Here is a 23,137-nt window from a genome sequence, read left to right as displayed (position 1 = left end):
CACATTAAAAGAACGAGTGCAGACAAGATGGAATCCAAGACCAGCCGTTGCCTATTAGTAGGCTACCCAAAAGGCTCTGTAGGTTACCTATTCTATGACCCAAGTGAGCAGAAAGTGTTATGCAGACAAAATGCACAATTCTTGGAAACCGATTATATCCTGGACACCCATCGTTAGGAAATAGTCCTTGATGATGAGAGTTCAGGAGCAGTGGGAGATGTCCCACAAGTTCTAGGTAGTGACCAACCAAGAAGATCCACTCGGGTATCCAGGCCACCAGTTCGTTATGGTTATGACCAGGATAGTTACCTGGTGGAAACCTTGACTAGTGAGGTGGACATAGATTCCCAGAAGTGGGTGGAGGCCATGAGAGCAGAGATGGACTCAATGGAGACCAATGGAGTCTGGACTCTAGTAGATTCACCCTCTGGGGTAAAAGCAATCGGTTGCAAATGGATTTACAAGAGGAAGAAGGGCCCCGATGGTAGGGTTGAGACCTTCAAAGCTCAACTGGTGGCGAAAGGGTACACTCGGAAAGAGGGCATCGATTATGAGGAAACCTTTTCGCCTGTGGCCATGCTTAAATCCATTAGGATCCTGCTAGCTGTAGCAGCATACCATGATTATGAGATTTTGGAAAATGGATGTCAAAACTGCATTCCTGAATGGAGATCTTACTGAAGATATCTATATGCAGTAGCCGCAAGGCTTCATTGTTGCAGGACACGAAAACATGGTATGTAAACTTAACAGATCCATTTATGGACTTAAGCAAGCTTCTAGAAGTTGGAACATCCGTTTTAACTCTGCTGTCAAATCGTTTGACTTTGAGTAGGATCCAGATGAACCCTGTGTCTACAGGAAGTACAGTGGAGATAAGGTTACCTTCTTGGTTCTGTATATAGATGACATTCTACTCATTGGGAATGATGTAGGAATGTTAACTACGGTGAAAGTATGGCTATCACAACAATTCTCCATGAAAGATCTTGGAGAAATCTCCTATATACTGGGTCTTCGACTCTATAGAGATAGATCGAAGCGGATAATAGGATTATCCCAATCTGCTTACATTGACAAAATAGTCAAAAGATATAGCATGGAAAACTCCAAGAAAGGAAATGTTCCTTTCAGGCACGGAGTCACTCTCTTCAAGAAGATGTCTCCCAAAACTTCTGAGGAGATTGATGGCATGAAAGACGTTCCCTATGCCTCAACCGTAAGGAGCATCATGTATGCCATGCTGTGCACTCGTCTTGACATAGCCCAGGTAGTGACTATAGTAAGCAGATTTCAGGCCAACCCAGGGCAGGAGCATTGGATTGCTGTGAAAAACATACTTAAGTACCTTCGAAGGACAAAAGAGCTTTGTCTAGTGTTCGACGGTAGCTCACTGCAGGTCCAAGGGTATACAGATGCCGATTTCCAGTCGGATCCAGATGATAGAAAGTCTACATCTGGATATGTTTTCACGATAGGATCATGTGCTGTTTCCTGAATGTCAGCAAACAAGGGTCCTAAGTAGCAAATTGAAAGTCCACAACCAATGCCGAACACATTGTCGTAAGTGAGGCTGCCTTATGAATGAAAGTGTTTATTCCTAAATTTGGAATTCAGCACATCATCCATTCCACTGTTGTATAACAACACTGGACCTACGGGAGGATGATGATAAGAGGTAGCATCAGCGGAGAATATGATAGACTCATTGACAAAGCCACTATCACAGAAAGTGTTTGAGAAACACGTGGAAAGCATGGGACTCCGGCTAGTACCTGATTAGACTTAAGTGCAAGTGGGATCTGTTAGACAGTTTTGTATGCCCTTAGCTTCAATCAGAATGATGTACTTTATGAGTTTATTGTAAATGAATAAAAGTGCATATTTGATTCATGTTCCCTTAGTATGTTTCTGTGTAATACCCTTAAACTGGACACTTAATGAGACTCGTGTTAGTTTAGAATGTTCACAGCCAGTGGGTCGGTCTGAGGAGATCTGTCCTGACAAGGCTGACACTGTGGTGCCACCAAGTCGGTTGGGGTGGCCTGTCTCAGCTACCAGGGTGAGACCCTAGGCACATACAGTGTAAGATTATTTGAATCTTTTAACTGGACCAGATTTTCAGTATTGCCCTGGATCTTGGAGATTGATGGGCAAAACTGGAAAGTTACACCCGACCCCTAGACTCGATTATGATACTGTACTAGGTGTCGGATTGGGCTGTCTTTGAAATACCAATCAATGAGATCCTTAGCGGGGGTCAAAACCTGGGTATGTTGGGACTGTCCGAGAATTCATCTGAATGGGTGATCATAGTGACAGGACCAACCCCTTTGTCGGACAAGGTAATGATCGGGGATGCACTCTCACTGATGGAAACCAAGACTGTTGAAATCGGCTGTCTTGGTTTCCATCAGTGAGAGTGCATCCCCGATCATTACCTTTGTCCGACAAAGGGGTTGATCCTGTCACTACGATCACCCATTCAGATGAATTCTCGGGCTGTCCCAACATACCCAAGTTTTGACCCCCGCTAAGGATCTCTCTGATTGGAATATCAAAGACAGCCCAATCCGACACCTAGTCCAATATCATAATCGAGTCTAGGGGTCAGGTGTAACTTTCCAGTTTTGTCCATCAATCTCCAAGGTCTATGGCAATATTGGATACCTGGTCCGGTTCAAGGATTCAAGTAATCCTACACTACGTGTGCCTTGGGTCTCACCCTAGCGGCTGAGACAAGCCACCCCAACAGTTGGCAGCACACCAGTGTTAGCCTTGGTAGGATAAATCTCCCCAGACTTATCCAACGGCTATGAACATTTAAAACTAACACAAGTCTCATTAAGTGTCCAGTTTAAGGGTTTTACACAGAAGTATACCACACAACATGAATCAAACATGTACTTTATTTATTTACATTAAATATCAAAAATACATCAAAACTGATTGGAGCTAAGGACATACAAAACTGTCCAACAGAGATAACTTGATATTGATATAATGTGTAGGGTAGGACCCAGATGAGTAAAAAAGAGAAGCAATTTAAATGACTTGTCTTCTTTCTTCTTTTTCTTTTAATCTTGAGAACCACTTTTCCAGAAAACATATGAGGAGAAACAGTAATTGTAAGTTGTTTATGTTAGGCTAAACACCAACAAGAGGCCGCTACAGCCGGATCCTATAGCTTGCACAAATGTTTATGTTAGGCTAATGCAAATGTACTAGAAATCACCTAACTTAGAATAGAATAGCTGTGAGCAGTAGCATTGGTAGGTTTGCTGATGCCTGAAAGGTAGATGTCATTAGAGGATCTTAACCCTAAGTCTAGCACCACGCACCTACCTGTTGGAAGTTATTATTTACTACTAGACTATCATTCTGAAAAAGTACTTTCTAAATCATGGTCTTGGGAATATTTGTTCCTTGGGAAATGGGGCTTTTTTTGTCTAGGTGAACCATTTGTTTCACAGCTAACATACAGTCAAATTCTATTCTATGCACACGCACATGAATACTAACTACTTTACATTTCTATTCTATGCACACGCACATGAATACTAACATCCAAATTAACAAGAGAGGGAAGAGCTGTGATGGGTATCTTTCATACATAGTGAAAAGGAGATTTTATGAGTATCCTATGAAGGGTACATAGTAGAGATTTTTTTTTTACTTTGGTAAAGTAGTGTTTGGCATCAAAGGAAGAGGTGGATGCGGTATGGTGCTGAGTATGGACCAAGTGATGTGACTCTTAAGTGGTTGGATAAAGGACAAGCTTTACAAAAGGATGGTTGGCTTTTAGCTGGTATCCATGAATTTGATATAAAGGAGTTGTCATGCTCTTATCATAAACATAAAGAGGAGTTAGTGCAGTAGGTCACTCCCATCTTTTGCTCTTCCCTGATTGGCTCACAATAGCACATACAAAGAAACTTTAGTGTCCCCTGTCATCCTCCATTATCACTCTGCACTGCTGCAACTTAGTGCTTTCCAATGCCAACATTATCCCCACCTCAGGACATTTAGCCAATTAGCCCAACAAACAATAAAAGCATTCCACCCCAATAAACAAGATAAACTCTACACATATTATATGGCTTCCTTGGTGTATGGGGTTGGATCTGACTGGCTATCTGTTTGGGGAACTGAGTTTCCCCTTGTAATGGCGGTCTGAAGGTGGAGTTAGAGATGGTGACTGAACTGGTACCCCCGAGGGTGAGAATAGAGGTCCTCAGGAAGGAAAGGGACTGAAACTGAGGCTGGGATATTCTGTTGTCTGAAAACATTGTATGCTTTGGGGATCTGTCTTTTTGAACTGTAAGGTAAAGTAATTCATTAAAAACCATAAAGCAAAGATACGATAGAACCCCGGTACATTGAGAAGCTGTACAGAGGAAAACCAGTATGCCCAATACAACCAACCCCAAACCAAAAAAAAAAAAACTCTAAACTCCTTGCAAACAGGAAACAGAGTTTTCAAAATTTCTTTGGTTTGATGTAGTGTACTGACATGACTGACCCTAAATAGGTGGGGTTGAGGCTGATTTGAGTTGATTGGAGTATACTATCTTTTGATAGGTTGTTGATAAAGGGACTTTGGGGGTTGTTGCTGAGTGAATTAGCTAATTAGGTTTTTCTTACTTCCATGTAAGTTCCTTTCTTGTTTTATACTGCATGGGTACAGATCCTCTCCTTTCTTAACCAAAATAGAATGGTCCTTTGTTAAGATGTCTACACCCTTTCTTAACCAAAATAGAAAATTCTAATGGGGACTCAAAATACATAACAGGAACTGATTCTATTAATAATTGGGGATTAAAATACAGATCCAGCTCCATATAATAGATTCAGATCAGTTCAGGTCTGTTGGTCCATACCATTGATAACCCTAATGGTCCCCATGCAAGTTTGCAAGTTCAGGTCTGTTGGTCCATACTACATCATATATGAGAATAGGGTGCTCTTCGTTAATGAGCCCTTGGTAGGGCAGATGGTACAAACCCCTGGATGAGTTGGAGTGGGGATGCTGACTCTTGTGGTGGCATTAGACTTCCAATATTTGGGAGTATGGATGGTACCAGCCCTTGCACAGTTTGGGGAATGAAATCTCATTCTTGCTGATTCTAATTATCATTCCTATTCCTGTCTGAACCAAACAGACTATTGGGATTGGATCATTCCAAATCGGAATCCAAAGGAAACTAATTTAAAATGTTTGTTTTCTTTCTCGTAGGAAATTATGGTTGAAGATGTTGTTGGATCAATTGGTATTATTTTATGAATAACTTTTTATTTTGGGCCTTATTTTTATCATATTCACTTTGAATGTTTTAACTTCTTGTGTACTATGAAATAGATGCCTCAGTGCAAAGGAGGGGCAGGGGCCCCATAAGAGTTGTCGATATTTGGAACTTGCCAACAGGAGAAAAAAATACCCATAACATTAAATGAGGTAGGCCAAGGAATTGGAGAAAATACAAAGAAAATAGTGAAGTTTAAAGGAACAATTGCCAGGAACAGCGATCTCTGTCCTCTAGGTTTCAAGCAGTGGACTTTATTTCCAGTCCCGTAAAGAGGACATTTGGAACCTTGTACTGGTATATGATTTTTTTATTTAGGTCTGCTTATTTGTTTGAATTCATACATTAATTGCTAATACATTGGCTTAAATGTGTTCTTTGTAGGGTAAATTTGAGATAGATAGTACAGGTAAAAAGTGGGTATTGTCCTCGATTGGAAAAAAATGGAAAGATTACAAGTCAGATTTGAAAGCCATATACTATGATCCAGTTACCCCTGATGAGGCAATGCGGAATTGCCCAAATAAGGTTCCTAATGATCAATGGCAGATTCTTGTCATTTTTTGGAACTTTGATGAGGGCAAGGTATTATCTCTTAATTATATTGATTAACCTATATTGTTCGAGTGTCACAATATATGTGGCCTTACACTTGTAGTTTTCATAAAACTGTAGATACAGAGTGCTATAGCTAGAGGAAATCGGTCCTAGCAAAAATACGCACACTCTGGGGGGACCAATAAGAGTAATGCAAGATTGCGTCATGAGATGGTAATACAATCAGCTAACTATACTACTACTTGAAAATGATGATAATGTCGAATGCTTAGTATGGATATAGATGCAGGAAACCAGTGATGGGGCACAACCAAGTAAGGGACTTGTGTGGATCAAAACACATAAAAGGAAAGATGGGGCGCCTGTAGATGCAGAATCAAGAAGGGCAATGGTTGATTATTGAACACACACACGTATTTAATGTTAATTATATGTTTTAGTATAAAAATCCCATATTAGCCTCACAACAGTTGTGTTGTATTTTGTAGGAACAATTAGAGAACCTAACATCACTATGGACCACGACTTCTGGTGGGTCCTCAGTCCCTAATGACGACGACTTTGATCAAATGTTTGGAGCGAAACGACATGGGTATGTGCGAACGTATGGATTAGGCATTACTCCTTCCACTTTGAGCATGAGTTGTAGAAATAGAGCATCAGAGTTTACATCAACAAGAGGAGGTTGGGGGCATGAGGATAAAGATGAACGATTCAAGCGGATAGAAGATAACCTTGAAAGGGTGTCTAGAGCATGTAGTGATGTACAACACCGGGTGGGAAGGATAATATCTGTACTTTCGCAAAATCTTCAGGACATGCTAAACGATGATCGGGATTTACCTTCAAGAGGTGCAGAGGTAATATGTGTCTCAAAGTACAATTCCAAGATTGGCATTATAAGTGTGTTTACTGATATGCTTTTTTGTTTACTATTATTGTTAGACTCTTAATCGATCATCAATCATCAATATGACTGTAGAAATTTCTTCCTCCTCTGCCTCTTCCTCATCTTCTTCATTGAGTGGTCATGGCTTCTATACTTCCTCAGGCTTTCTCTTTCTCGCTTCTCTTTTCTCTTGTTTCTCTTCTGCCCCACCTAGACTTCTGCTCGTGCTCCAATCGCAAACTTCTTAATGCCTCTAACAGAAATTCCAGTTGGTTACTGGGTGGAGCCACATGGTATCAGCTATGGGTATGGGAATTCTGTGAAGCAACATTACTGAATGGTTTGCATTCTATCCACATTAAACTAAAGTTCCTAAATGGGTTTTAGAAAAGATGTATGCAGTCCTAAATGGGCTTTAGAAAAGATGTTTGCAGCCTTACCCCTGCAATGTGCCATAGCCTGCCTGCAATGGTAGCAAAAGCTCTAGTAGCAAGACAGAAATGTCCCGCAGGATCCACTTATGCTTTGCAACAAAGAAGGTGGTAGCCTGTCATGCTTATTTATTCTCTGTTTTCAACTAGTCTGTGTGGTACAAAATGCATGGCTATCTCCTAACGTGAGTGCACTCTTGCAGGTCAAGCAAAGTTCTGCAACTTCTTCACAGGAGGAGGTTTGATAATGGTATATGCACCAGCACTTGTTGCAGCAACTGTGGGTATAGTGCTTGCTCAACGTGCCAGTGCAACTGCTATAGCTGTTGCAGATGGTTTATTGTTGCAGGATAATATTTCTGGTGTACCATTTTGCATTACTAAAGCTCGTCAAACAACATCACTGGTATTCATCAGTCCACTGCCATTTATATTTCTGCAGGAACTGCAGATCATGTTAATTAATCTAATCTGAATGCACTCTTGCAGGTCAAGCAAAGTGTGGTTCTTGCTCTATCTTGCATTGTTTTTGCTTCTCTTCCATCTGTTTTGGGTTTCCTCCCACTGTGGTTGACGGTATGTTTCATTTTGTACAAGATGTTGACTAGTACCAATTTGAATATGTTACTAGTATGCCCATGGATAGTTCTCCTTATGTTATTTTCACTATAACAAAAGATCTTCATTGGAGAGTGATTTGGGGCTGCACCTAATATGACATAAATAGGATGTGCCCAGATCATTTCCAATTTATTTTAAATAAAAATTCATTTCAGATAAAGAAGGAAAATCCAAGTTTAGAAAATTGAGAAAATATATATGCCTGCAAAGAATTCTCTCTGGGCTCTAACTAATAATGCAATCACATTGTTGTATTAACAAAAATGTCCGAGTTTCTGAACATAATGGTATTGTCCAATAGTTAGAAACTTCTTTTTCTATGCTGATTTGTTACGAAGGTTCTAATTGTGGGTTCTAATGACTTATGAGTTTATTGGTCTTTGGATGTGTTATAGTAAAAGAAGTTTATATTTTTCAGCCTTTCTCAGTCTGGAAATTTTCTTGCTCTAAAACCTAGACCATTTTGTTTCAGGCACTTGATTGGTTTCTTCCTTTTCCTTTTCCTTTCCCTTTTCCAGAAGTTGTGGATCTCCAATCCCTGCATCACCTGCCTGAAGTGCTGAAAAAAAACTGATCTGCACGAGCTCTTGACTTGCCTTCCATCCATGCCAAATATGCCCGATTTGTGAAGGCTCCAGGATGAGTTTAAGCCATCCTTCAGTGGAAGTGCTTCCATCACTGTCCAGTTGGTATATTCTAGAACTTCTCACAACTTGTTTGCCCAAGCGGTTCTTCCACAGAAATCACAGTGATACTAGTGTTCTGGTAATGACCTCCTTCCTTTCTTCTCTGTTTGAATTGATTGAAGAAAAATTACTTCTTCAATTTGTTTCCTGCAATCCTTTCTAGTGCTAGAAAAACTATCCAAGAGAAGTGTTGATGTTAGAAGCTTGTGAATTGACTTCCGTATCTGAGGAGGATTATATCGACTTGGGAAGGGCTGGTCTAGGTGCCTGCTTGCTTGCTGGGTTACCTGATTGACTTATTGCATATTCAGCCCGTCTGGTATATGTTGTTACCTTATAATTTGTCACAGAATTGATGCTTCTCTGGTTTGTTTCTGAATGTATTTTATACGAATTTGAATGAAGGTGAGGTTTATAAATTTTGAAAGAACAAAGCTTCTTGAGGAGATTCTAAGGCATAACTTGGAAGAGAAGAGGAAAATTTTCCTAGATATTTCTGAAGAAGTTGAGAAAAATGAAGCTGAGATTCAAGTGACTATTGGTTATGATATGTTTATATCATATCATTCATTGCATGTTTGCAGACTCTGCACATTGTTATGTGATGCATGGGTGGACATAAGCTTATGAATGTTATGCTTGTGGGTTGATGAATGATTTTATAATAACTTGTGTCTTATCTCTTCTTGCATGATACAGGCTGAGGGGGTCTATAACCAGAGGCTTCAGAATTTGGCTCTTACTCTTGATAAGGTGCTTACCTTTCTATTTTTACTTGAGGGAGGGAACCTCTCTCTCTCTCCCCCCCCCCCCCCCCACAATGCTTGTCTTTCATTGTGATCTGAATGTAATTCATGTTAATAGGTAAGGTATGTAATGAGAAGTGTATTTGGTGACCCAAATAAAGCTCCACCCATACTTCTGGATCTGTAGATCTCCGGAGAGAGCTGTAGAAATCTTTATTATGGTAAGCAGTGTACATACAAGGTTGAGGGATGAAGTTTGAAGTTCTCCATGTATATACAAGTGTCGGCATGATGTAGCTGCTGATTTGATCCACCTTTATGCTTATACAAAATATTTTTCTAGAGTTCGGGTTAGTTGAAATTTTGTAGCAGTGTTCTCCTGTATTTGATTAATATGGAGGTGATTTTCTTTGCTTTGACTAAAAAGAGTTCTTCACATGCAAGCATACAGGATGTAACTTCTCCTCGTGACTAAAAAGAGTTCTTTGCTTTGTCCTTTCTTTGCCTTTTTGGGTTTGCTAATTTTCTTCTAATGCTTCTTCTTTGCCTTTCTCTTCTTTTTGTCTGATTTGCCACTTACAACAAGCATGGCAATGGGTTCATCCTTCTTTATTAATTCTTTAGCCCTCTGCAATATATTGTTGAGTTCTTGGATGCTAACATTAATAGTTTATTCATGTTATAGTTTATGATGACCTAATTGAAAGAAAAAAGACAAAGAATTTAGGATGGCATCAACTTTGGTGACATAATCAAGCCCAAATCCAAGAGCCTCTAGTTCATTAATGTATTCCATCATCTTAAGACAATGGTCATGAACTACTTAGTTCTTGGACATTTATGCAGTTATGAACTGTTTCAAGACCTTCTGACGAATATAATGATTATGTTTTTCATACATTGTCCTTAGACTATCCAAGATATTTTTGGACAAATTGATCTAATCGAATTGTCGTTGTATCTGATTATTTAAAGAGGTTATGATGTAATACCGAGCAAGATAGTTTTTCTCTTCCCATTTTTGATAATCCCTCCTATGGGCCTTAGAAGCCCTATCACTCGGATAATACAAGGTAGGGTTTTTAGCTACATTGTTCAATTTTTCGGATGTCAGGACCAACATAAGGTTACGATACCAGTTACCGTAGTTTGGGCCCTTAAACTTGTTGTCGTCTAACAATTTAGCGAATTGTCTGTTTGTCATTTCTGATAAAGGGCAAAGTAAATATTAGTTCACAATCTTATTTAATTCATGTTATCTATATAGATATGATTTTTAATCTATGTTTTATTTTCATTTATTCATCTCTGAGATTTTCCTCCCATCTCAGTAGTGACAAAAACTATGAATTGTCTCTAGAAATGTGGGAAATTACATAAGGTGCATGAAACCAACTGTTTCAGTTGCATAACCCCACCACCTTTTGTAAAGGATTACATCTAGTCATCTTATGAGTTTTCCCTTTGGCCTCTGTCTAACAAGGTTTATTACCATTTTAGGTTAAACATTTATATCCAGTGAGTGCTTACTCATCATATTCATGAACGCTAAGGTACCGTGAGAGAGTCTTCCATTTTAGGATAGGCCCCTCCCACATTAGTCTATGATGCCCTTATCATCTTATGAAACATTCCAACAAATCCAACAGCAAATGAATAACCCAATTTTATGGTGCGTTTTCTCATTACTGAATGGAGCATCTTCATGTTAATGATGGAAGGCCTTTAGAGAATTCATTATAAGAATTGCCCTATCACATGCACTCATATTTCAATGGAGGGAACGGAATATTATGCCCTAGTTTTATTTAGGTCAAACCAAAGTGGCTCTCACTGACTTTCTCAAAACCAAATTTAGATAGGCCCTAAATGGCTAGGGATCTACACAGTTTCTCTTCGAGGGGAAAATGGTGTGGGGAACACCACAAAGGGAGATCATCCAATGATCTTAAGGACACCATGACAATGATATGCATTCAACCATGGTGTGCATAAGAGACACTTAACGAATCAGCATGGGCCAAGTGCTTATGGCTCAAGAACGTAGCACATCATACATCCATACATCACATGCATAAAAATCATAATTGATTCAATCAATTAGATAACTGTAAAACCCATAATTAAAACACAAGGTTTTACACCTATGGACCGAATTGCATATTGCAATTAACCATCAATTCATTGATCTATGTAGAAAATTTTAGGGCAGATAACAACCCCCATAGAACCACAGATTCGATCTAACCAGTTTGGTTCAATCTGGTTCGAATGGGTCTAGGATTCGATGTTTAATTTTAAGATTTAATTCAATATAATGATTTGAAATTAAATAACTGATACAAGACAATCAAGAATCAGTAGGAGGGTTGTTCGTACTACTACCCTACAAAAACAAAGATTAGTTCGCAGTACATAGTTTCCAAAACTGCAAATCATAGATGGCCGAACCCAAATCTGCGAAAATCTCTCATTTGCGCTTTTTGCTTCGACTTCGAATGAAATAAAATAGAAAACTTAATTTTCTATTAATATTACATCAGAATTGAATTCCTGTACATTCCATCTACAAATTAAAAATAATTAATTACAAACCAATAATGAATAGAATAGTAGGTGTATAGATTTCTTGCACCATTAAAAAATTCAATCTCCACCATACGAATAGCCCAAAAATCAAGAAAAATATATAGAACAGTTTTAAATATTAATCAGATTATTAAAGATTTAATTTCAGATCAATCGCCCAAAAAAATGCAAACACTTGATGGAAATGACATAATTTTTCAATATTAGATGAATGTTCATTATAAATTTTGGGGGAATGTTTTATGCATGTTACAATTCTTCTCACTCTCATATCATCTAAATCTAGGGGTGTAAATGGGTCAAATTCAAACCGGATCAGGTAATATCCAAATTCGAATCCGATATCTGAATTCGATTCGATATCTGATGGATATTGGAAATTAATATCCGAATTTGAATCCGATTAAATATTCGAATATTCAATTTAAACTTGATTAAATTATTTTAGATAATTAATAAATATATAAAATAAATATTTTATTGATATAAAGTATATAAATATATAAATTATTTATATAACTTAATTATTATATAAAATATTATATATATTATATATAAGAATTAAATAATCAATCGAATTTAGATATTTATCAAATCGAATCAGGTCATATCCAAATTCGAATCTGATTAACCATTCGGTAAGCATAGGATATCTAAATCCGACCGATTAGATATTCGAATTATTCGAATTTGATTCGATTATGTCGAATATTGAATTCGAAATCAGATTTTCGAATACCATTGACACCCCTATCTAAATCACCACATTTTCAATCCCTTCATAACCTTTTTTGTTTATTCGACTTAGTTTTGAAGGAGTACAAATACAAATATGCATTGTGCAAATATGTACTAAATACAAGGTTTTGTACTCTGCATATTTGTATTTGTACTCTTTCCAAAATAAGCCTTAGTGAATCAACCTCTTATTTTCCTTAGGGGTGTTTAATCATGTCTGCTTCATCCCTATTTTAGGTCTTGGTGGGATATCTTCTATTCAAAAATTCAAAAAAGGGTGGGTGGGTGTGTGTGTATATATACATACATATATATATATATATATGTATACATATATATATATATATATATATATATATATATATAATATATATATATATATAGATATATGTGTGTGTGTGTGTACACACACTAAAAGAAAGAAGTTCCTATTTTTTCTCCTTTTTTTTAATTTTATATTATTAAAATCCATGTCATTTTCAAACTATCCAATCATATTTAAGGTATCATCTCCCTTCTCACGTAGAATACTCTCCTATGAATTCATTAGCCTCCCTTGAATGCTCCTACAATTTCTCTCTTAGGCCCCTTTTGCATTTCAATAAGTTACTTATCCGAGTAGATACACTTACCTAGGTAATTGTTTCCTAGGAATGATTTACATGGGTAAGTGCATTTACCCATGTTCTTTTATTTTCCATGTAAATAAGGCAATGGCCATTTTTCCATAATATTTCATTGTCACAAGGGGCATTTTTGTCCCTTTCAAGTGTTGGTAACTTTTCCCCAAGGTGGGAAGGTTATTTACCCACCTAAGAGATGGGTATCACTTACTACATGAATTTGAAAAAAGGACATGGGGTATTTGGTCAATGAGAATCAAAATCCCATTGACCAACTTTCCCCTCTCTCAAAATCTAGAAAAAGAACGCCCCCTTATTCTCTCATGAATTAGTTGGAGTCGCCTAAGATATATGTTTCCTTTTTTTTACTCTTTCTTCTTGGTTAGATACCATTTCCCATTATGCCAAATCAGCAACCTCTCTCTCCATTCCTCTCTAGCAATTCGTTAGTCTCTTTTTCATAAATTTCTGAAACCTCCCTTAAATTTTCTGGTTGTTGCTGAAACCTCCTCTAAACTTTTTGACATAGTTGCAAATAGACCCCCTATGGTAGAATTTTCTAAAAAGGCATTAAAATGTCAAAAATACCCATGTAATTACTTTTAAGAAAAATGTTTTTAAATTTTTCTCTTCACATGAATCACTACCCCAAACCCTTCCAATCTCTTTTTTTTTTTTTGAAATTGATTTATTTTTCAAATTTGCCCTTCATATCAATCACTCAAAGGTAAAGCTACAAGTATAAAATATCTTTGTTTTTGTTGTTTACAAAGTTTGTATTGTTTTTGTTTTTTTTTTTTTTTTTTTTTGGTCCATAGGAAACAGTCTCAAAAGTAAGTGTGTGGATATTTTGGACATTTTCATGCCCTTTTTTTTTAAGGTTCTACCAAAAGGAGTCTACTTGCAACTGTATTAAAAAGTTAATGGGAGGTGATTGCAATTACTAAACTTCAGGGAATGTTTCAACAACGATCAGAAACTTTAGGGGAGGTTTCATCAATTTACCCTTTTTTTCCTTTTTCATCTCTTAAGATTTAGGTTTCCACACCTTCCATTATGCAAGTCTGCAACCTCTCTCCATTACTCTTTATGAATTTGTTACTCTTTTTTTTTTTTTTTTTCCTTTATCCTCTCCTAAGATATAGGTTTCTACACCTCCCATTATGCCAAGTATGTAGCCTTTCTCTGCACCCTCTCTATGAATTCATTAACCTCCCTTTTTCTCCTTGTTCCTCTCCTAAGACATAGGTTTCCACACCTCCCAATATGCCAAGTTAGAGGCCTAGTCTCTCTCTCTCTCTCTCTCTCTCTCTCTCTCTCTCTCCATTCCTCCCCCTTCCCAAGTAGGATGCTGTTTAATTTCATTAGTCTCTTCTTTTAGGTTTCCTTATTCCCTTCTTCACCTCGTTGTTTTTAATAATTGACTTGAACAAAAGGTAGACTTTCCTTCTTGGAAATTTGTGTTGAATCCAATTTTTTAATCAAAACAAGTACATACTTTTATGTTTGCTTTATTGTATTAGAGATTATTTTCTTTTCAGTAATTATGTTTTTGTTATGCTATTTTTTTTCAACTTTAATTTAACGTATTGTGGAATTTAATTATTGATTTGCACCAATTTAATTCAACATTTTAAAATTTAATATATTGAATTTTTGGAATTTAATTTAATATTTACCAGAGATTGACTTCTTATTAATAATTATGTAATTTCATTATGCTATTTTTGAAATTTAACTTATTGAATTTTTAGAATTTAATTTAATATTTATATGAATTTAATTTATTTAATGTATTTTGTGGAATTGAATTATTAATTTTCACTAATTTAATTCTTAAAAATTAATTTATTGTATTTATTGTATTTTTGTTATAAACTTATTTTCAGTAATTATGTATTTATTGTGTTCATTGTATTTTCAGTAATTATTTTTTGAATTTTCATAACTATTGTATTTATTGTATTTTTATTTTTTAATTTTTATTGTATTTTTTATAAATTTATTTATTCATTGGAATTTAATTTAATATTTATTAGAGATTAATTTATTATCAATAATTATGTACTTTTGATATGATATTATTTAATTTAATTTAATTTATTTTGTGGAATTTAGTTATTGATTTGCACTAAATTAATTTAAATTTTTGAAATTTAAATTTAAATTAATTTAATATTTATTGAATATTAATTTTTGTTATGATTTTTTTTTGAAATTTAATTTATTGTATTTATTGCATTTTCATCATATTTTTTAGTAGTTATATATTTATTGTATTATTATAATTATTGTACTTATTATATTTTCAATCATTATATATTTTCATCATTGTTTATTTTTTTAATATTTATTAGAGATTAAACTATTATTGGGAATCACTATTTATTGATTAATATTTATTCATTAATTTAATGTATTTTCAACAAAAAATTGTCTACTCTTATGTGTTTCTATTATTTCACATGAAACCTGTCAATAGATATATATGTTAATGGATGTCAGCTTTTTTTAAGTGAGAGGCTTTATGGAAAAGGGATCCTCTCCTCTCTTCTTCATATTCCTGTTTTTTTCTCCCTACTTTTCCTTTATCTCAACCTATTAATACTAATATTTCATCCTCCTAAACTATTAAGGTTAGGTTAATGGCAAAAAGTTCTCAGGAAAGCAAGGGAAGTTCTTAATACTCTTTAGGCTCAACTAAATATCCACCTAAGGAGACTAAAATCCTATTTCACCTGTTGATTCTATTACTACTACTGATCTAATTAGTCACGTTACCATTGTAATTAAAAATGATACATGTAGATAAATATTATTACCATTTGTGCCATATTTCTCTTTATCTTCTTTCTATAATTTTGTTTTAGCTATTTCTTTTGCTTCAATACCTCACAATCCTGGAAAGGCAATGCCCATATATACTGATTCTATCTCTCTCAGCTAAAGATATTTATGATCAGCTATATCAACTAAATGGTCATGAATGTGTTTCTCCATGGTGTATCCATGTGTTCTACAAGTAAGCAACCTATTTATTAAGAAGGGTCAACCCTCTACGTTCCTAATCTTTCTGGCTCGGTTTTGGTAGTGTTTGGGCAAAATGCCAATATTGTTTCCTTGCCTGGTTTTGGGGGGATATCTAGCTTTTATTTTTCTCCGTTTTGGAGATTTTACACTTCTTTTCATGGTTTTTAAAACCGGACTGTACCCAGACAGTTGGATCAGAAAAACTGGGAACCAATCAGGTGATTGATCTCTTTTTATCCCAAAACTGTTATTTTACTAAGAATTGTTGATTTGATCAATAAACCACTGACCCATACAATTCAACCATTCAAACTATCTAACAGTTTTAGCTATTGTTAGTTTTCTTGTCAAAACTTTCATTCAGTTCAAACGATCAGACTGTTCAACCCAAGAGACAGACCCCTGACCGGTTCAATTTTAAAAACCTTCTTTTCCTTCTTACTCGGGACTTTTGCTTTGTCACTGTTCCTTTTCTTCTCCTTAATTCAGCTAACCACTCTCCATTTACTACAAACAAGGTATAAAATGGACTTTGACGCCCAATCAGAAGTTAACATGTCGACAGTTTATACGTGTTCCTAAATGTAACAGCAAGTGACGTGTTCACTCCTAATTGGTTATGGTAGCCGATTCTACAATTTACTTATTTGTATTTTATTTTATGGTTATTACTGGCAGATTACAATTGTAATCTTAAAAATATATGAAATTTTCTGCTTTTTGGAGGGGCTGCGAAGTGCGAATTGGTTGAAATAAATTAATGACAACTGTAAGGGTGTCATAACAATATGTAAGCAACACGAGGGGTGTTTTGACAGTTTTGAGATAATTACAAGAATATGCTTTTGAAATAAATTAATTAAATATTTGAAAGGGGTGTAATAAGAAATGCCCATGAGAATTTAAAGAGATAAACATCAAATATAAAAATAAATTAATATAAATATAATATGTTAAAATTTATTTTGCATATATTTTAGTATATAATATAATATATAAAAATATTTGTTTATTATTTTAAATATAATTATAGATATTTTATATGTTAAAATCTATAAATACTATAATATATATAATTACATTAAGATTTAAATTGAATCAGATGTGTTTTATGTTAAAATCTATAAAAACACATCATTCACATCAGATGATAAAACTGGTGCCAAAAATAGCTAATCTCCAACTCGGTTTTATGAAAAAAAAAAAAACTTTATATAAAAAACAGACTAACAATCAGCCAATACGAAAATTTCACTGTCTAGAAAAGGCAGAGGCTCATTATCCATGCCATCAAATATAAAGACATCAATATTTATATCGTCTAAGTAATAAAAAACATTTCATTGTTTACAGATGCAATCAATTAAAAAGAAATGGAGGCTCATTGAAATGAGTCAAATGACACTGACAGCACTCAGCCGTTTGATGTTGCAATCGAATAAAAAAAGTAACAGAGGCTCATTGAAAGGACACGAGCCTCGGGGCATAGCCTTGAGCCTCTACATCTGTGAGAAATGAAATAGACTAATCACTAACAACTGTGAGAAATGAAATAGACTAATCGTATTAATATATATAAAATATATAAGATAATTATATCACCTATTTACCACTATGTGCGAACATTTTTCTCTTCTTTTGATGATGAATGACAAAAAACTTAGGTAGTATACATGACCCCAAAAGATATTGGACTGATGAGACTTTCATTTTAAACTAAAACATCTTAAAGGTTTATACATCAAAGAGTTCCCCCTTGTCCGGCTGAGATATCAACTATCCCCCTTTTTCGGTGGCGATTCAATGGTTTGAATCCCCCCTAATAATAATGATCTAAGTGTGCGAGTTTAGCTCGTGGTGTGCTTCAACCATTGTTTCTCTTCCAGAAAAATTATGATTAATTAGAACCATGCATACAGAGAAAAGCAAGATTTGTCATACCTCAAGAACGTACGGAAAACCCAACTTCAAAAGTTCAAAATAAGTAGGAATTTTACTTCATGGCCTATTCATCCGCTGATCTCTCCAACTTTCTAGTAAACCGGAGTTGTTAATTTCAGCAAACTCGAGCCATACGAGCTTTGGAAGTTCAAGTAGCCTGGCGCAATTGGTAATTATAAGCTTCTGAAGCTTAGGAAAGTCACCCTCCTGTACACCATTCCACGTTTCGAAATTGCACATGTCAACAAATTGTAGTGTCGTTAGAGATGGGAAACCCGTTCCTGGGTGCTGTATTCTACAAAATCCATTATCCACTTCCTCCACATTCCTCATTTTATTTATACTGAGGGATTCGAGGGACGGGAGCTGTCCTAGCGGAGGAAGGACTGTGCAATTATTGAAGTTGCATAAGGAAACGTTCACCAGATTGGAGAAACTTGACCCGCCCAGCCATTGTGGAAACCTGTTGCCACTATACCCAGATATATGCAGCTTCTTGAGGTTTTCATGAGGTTTAAGGCTCCTTAGGACGTCTACAACGTCTAAATTGGGATTTAATAACTGTTGCGAGTTCCACTTCAATGTCAATTCCTCAAGATACTGTTTATTATCCAGTGCTGCTTCCGTAGCCTCTTGTGCATTACTGACACTCTCAAGCTTTAAAATGCACAATGATCCTCGAAGATTCGTCATGTTTTTCATCCCTTCAATCTTTTGTCCATCCCCCGTTCCCATAAAGAAGTGAGAAAGCGTCTCCAAGCTGGTTAATTGACTAATTCCTTCTGGCATGGAACATATCTGAAGCTTTTCGTCTAGATGAAAGTGTCTTAGGCTAGATAATTTCTTCATGCTCGGCAAATAAGTAATGCTTCCACAATTTTTGAGCTTCAATCTATGTAATCTGGGAAGTCTAGAAATAGTTTTGCAGAGTTTCTTGATTGGAGTATTTGAGAGGTCAATGTGCCGGAGTTGCTTCGCACTACCAATAGACTGTGGCAATTCTTCGATCTGAGCACCACTTAAGTCTAACACGCGTAACTTTCTGAACTCTGTACCCAGAGAGTAAGGGATACTATGAATGTTATTATGATGACCACCACATTGCAGTAGGATTGTTCTTATTCTCTCGCAGAAACTGACCTCCTCAAGAACTTTTGGCGATGTACTTTTGCAAAGTATTGACAAATGGCGTACGCCTGAATCAACGACAAGCCTGTCCGAAGAGTCTGAGTCTTCAATTCTCAAACATTCCGTAAGAAAGAGCCAGTGTGCAAATTCATGGATTAGATCATGCATTCCATAGGCGCCATTGTTTGTGTTTTGAAAGAAGGACCTAGAAAACAAATCATTGAAGTAACCATTTCCTATATTTTCTATTCTTCTCTCTCCTTGCGGCAAAATAAACCCTTCCGCCATCCATAAGTGGACTAGTTTATCCTTGTCAAACGCAGAACCTTTAGGAATTATGGAACCATATGTAAAGCATAGCTTTACCTGTGTAGAAAGGGCTAGATAGCTTTCCCACAGAGCCCTAAAAATCTCATTGTTGTCTTCAAGCAGGTCCCATAATTCACTGTTCAAGATATCTGTCCAGTCTTCCTCCTCGGTAATTTTGGAATTCAAGAAACGCCCGAGGACCTTCGCTACCAGGGGGAGACCAGCACATTTGGTTTCAACTTTCTTACGCAAGGTCGAGCCTATCTTTGCACATGTCCTTTCGTTTGCAAACGCCCCTTGAAACAATGACCAACAAGCATCATGAGGTAATGCTTTCAATAAAATGGTACTATTACCATCCGTGATCATCGTCGCTACTTTCTGACTCTGAGTGGTTACTAGAATTTTGGTTTCACTGGTTCCGTCTTTCAATGAAGCTATTAATGGATCCCAATCTTCAGGTTTTATATTCAACACATCGTCTAGAACAAGAAAAAACTTCTGATTTTTCATCACTTCCCTAAGTTTTAGTAGTAATGCCTGTGTATCCGTTGTGGCATCAACTGAAAACTTAGTGGCAGTTACTTCTTTCTGGGAGCCATTATCAGACACTCCCGTCGAAACTGTAGAAGTGGCAGTCATTTCCCTTTGAGAAGAAGGGCAAAACTCTGTTGAGTGTAAGATCGATTTGATGTGTCTATCTAAATTAAAATCTTTGCCGACAGAAACCCATGCTTTACTTGTAAAATGGTGCTCTAGATTTTCGTCATTGTAGATGTGCTGGGAAAGGGTTGTCTTCCCTAGACCCACCATACCTACTAATGATATTACGGAAACATTTCCTTTACTTGAGTCGCCAGATAACAACCACTCTACTATGTCCCTTTTAACATCCTCTCTACAAGGAACAAGGGATTCACCAGTAAAGGAGCTTGTTTGTGACCTCCGGTTCGCTTTATGATGATCTCCGTTGTTTTCCGGCTGATTGTTTATTTGTTTTGAAATCTCATCTAGTTTCCTCACAATACGTTCTAGGGTTTCTCTGTAAGTAGGACCTTTGCGTACCTTTTCTACGGTGCTTTTGATTTTGCCGCTGAAAGAATTTTTGCATACATGTGACGGCAATTCTTCAAGGAGGTCACTCGTGTCATAGGCTGCGCTCTTAAGGTCTCTCAGCCAAGATCTCCCCTCTTTTCGATATATTTGCCAGCCATCTATCTTTTCCGTCAAGCTCTGTATACGAGTCATCGTCTCCATCAGCGACTTGAGCATGTCCTTCTCGTTGTCATCTAATTTAATCTCACGATGCAGCAGGAAAGAGGCCAATCTTTCACATACCACTTGTGTTATCGGAGCTAGAGCACTCACCACAAGCGTTGCAACTTCAAGCATCGTGCTCTAAGGAATTGGAGGAGCCGGAAGCTGGTAATTTGTTATCCTGTAGGATCTCAACACCCACCACCTACTTTCGGGACGCGCCTTGAATCTCTGATCAATAGAATGGAGATATGCCAAGACAGAAGTGCCATCAGAATGGGTGACCACTCCACTGTATACCCACTACAATTTTGGTTAAGCCACTATTTTTTTAATATGTTTTCAAATATTTATTATTTTATGTTTAATTATTTTTAAATATTGTAAGCAGTTAGTGTCGAGTGCAGTAGGCGGTAATCAAATCTCCTAAGGTCCAAACCAATGAAAGTTGCAGAAATATTAATAGTGATCGAGAGAGGATTTGGATTCTTAATGCATTCGGGTCTTGGGTCTCCATTTAGGCATAGGCCCCCTAATTTCATGGGTTTTAACTCCTTTCTTGAATGGGATGTAAGCTCGATTAGTCTCATGAGTTTCAGAAAATCAAAATCGAAATAACTCGTAATTTGTAAGAAGTCTGATTCATGTTCACCCCTAGTTTACGCTATACTTTGGGCTACAAATAGCAGCCATGTTGGTTGTGATGCTAAATTAAAAGCCCATTTAATAAATGAACCATGCCCATCAAAAGAGGGCCTAGTAATCTTGCTTGACATGTTATGCAATCCACATTATATATATATACTATCTATTATATTTTATTAATTTTAGTGATTTTTATTTTATCTATTCTATCCTTCTCTCTCTTTCTCCCATGTCAGCACCCTCTCTTTCTCCCATTCCCCCTTATCTGATGTTTCCTTGAACCTCTCACCATAGTCTCTTGGACTCTTATTATTTCATTCATTCTCTCTTTTTTTTTCCTTCCCTTGCCCATGCAACCCATTAAGCCACATCATCAAAGTTCTATAATTGTGATAAAGAAGGAAACTTCCTTATGATGCGCAAACTGGTTTTCCTGTTGGTAGACAGTTCAGACGTTACACTAAGCAGGTCGCCTAGTCGAACTGTAAGAAAGTGATTATTAAAGTGTTTGGATAGCTTAACCCGGGGTAGGCATTCCGATGCTTAATTTAGCGAGGTGGTAGTTGTTTTGTAAGAAAGCAAGAGAGCTAGAGAATTACTTGAACTAAATCGTGCATACCTTATGAGGTTGGAGGTTAGGCTATTATATAGGCGAGTTGTCACAAGCCTCATGAAACATGTCCAAGATTTTCAGCTCGTCTAGTTCGAAGGTGGTTTCAAACATGGAGGTGGACTCCGCCTAAGTAGGTAACATTTATCTAATCCCACACGAAGTGGGTGGGGTGATTATCGGCTCTTCTGATGTGGCGTTGTGATCTCGGGGAATTCAAAGGTAATAGCCCGCTTAAGGGGAAGGTTGCTCGACACGTCAAAAAGGTCGCTAATCAGAGTCGGTTCAGATCAGTGGAAGTAGGTCGCCTCTTACACCGACCTAAGGTCTTGCCTAGTTGTTCGCAGTTTGACCTACCAGAGTGGTGCAGAGGTCATCAAGGTAGTTATGAAGTGTCCAATGTGCTCCTAAGGTCTGCTTACGTGGTGTTGAGATGTCACTCCACTGTTCTATAAAGCCACGTGTCGTGATATCATTGGATGACTAAATTACCCCTCATCAATTGCCCTCCACACTGGAGTCCAGTGTGATTAATCCAGTGAGGTAGTAGTCCTAACCCGAGGTGATATGGTTTGAGTTCCATACTCGATCATAGTCCAACCAATGGCTCTTGATCGAGTTGGTTCGATTGGTCTGGCCTAGGCACGAGATAGCGTACTAGGGCAGGGACGCGTGGATGCCTCGCAACCATTAGGTCGCATAGGCATAAAAAATGCACTAAAATGATTTTGCCTCAAAGTACGAATCGTCGTGTCCTTGGGAACTTGTTGGACCCTATTGATCTCAACCGTCCATAGTTCGGTTCAACTATCTATTAATAGGACCCTCAGGGGCCCATTTCACTCACGAGTAGCATCTCGGTGAATTAGGCGGATGTCGAGTCCACCTTGATTTGTTCTTTGCTTTTATCATGTTGGATGTCGAGTCCGGGGAAGAGAGGGGTCTGTCGTGCTAGGCCGAGGAGGGGTCCTCAGCCCAGGAATGACAATGTACCAATAAGGATACTAGATCAGTTTGGTTCCACTGAACTAAC

The 23,137-nt window shown here is 36.9% G+C and overlaps 1 protein-coding gene across 1 annotated transcript; it reads right to left on the bottom strand.

Moving 5' to 3' along the window:
• Nucleotides 1–17,463: 17,463 nt before the first annotated feature.
• On the bottom strand, nucleotides 17,464–20,999 carry LOC148803073 (putative disease resistance protein RGA3). The gene is made up of 2 exons (XM_088902630.1): nucleotides 18,156–20,999; nucleotides 17,464–17,719 (listed from the first exon to the last, which is right to left on the bottom strand). Exon 1 carries the CDS (start codon nucleotides 20,982–20,984, stop codon nucleotides 18,213–18,215), a length of 2,772 nt encoding a protein of 923 aa, XP_088758756.1. The 5' UTR covers nucleotides 20,985–20,999; the 3' UTR covers nucleotides 17,464–17,719; nucleotides 18,156–18,212.
• Between the last annotated feature and the right edge of the window lie 2,138 nt (nucleotides 21,000–23,137).

Source organism: Nelumbo nucifera, chromosome 1, assembly GCF_055504915.1.
Source record: "Nelumbo nucifera cultivar China Antique chromosome 1, China Antique-T2T, whole genome shotgun sequence".
In the NCBI taxonomy this organism is placed as follows: domain Eukaryota; kingdom Viridiplantae; phylum Streptophyta; class Magnoliopsida; order Proteales; family Nelumbonaceae; genus Nelumbo; species Nelumbo nucifera.
Note: the sequence above shows the minus strand (reverse complement) of the source record. Positions and strands in the feature narration are given on the sequence as shown.

Excerpts from the sequence above, each read along its gene's own strand:
- LOC148803073 (XM_088902630.1), bottom strand. The coding sequence starts at position 20,984 with ATGCTTGAAGTTGCAACGCTTGTGGTGAGTGCTCTAGCTCCGATAACA.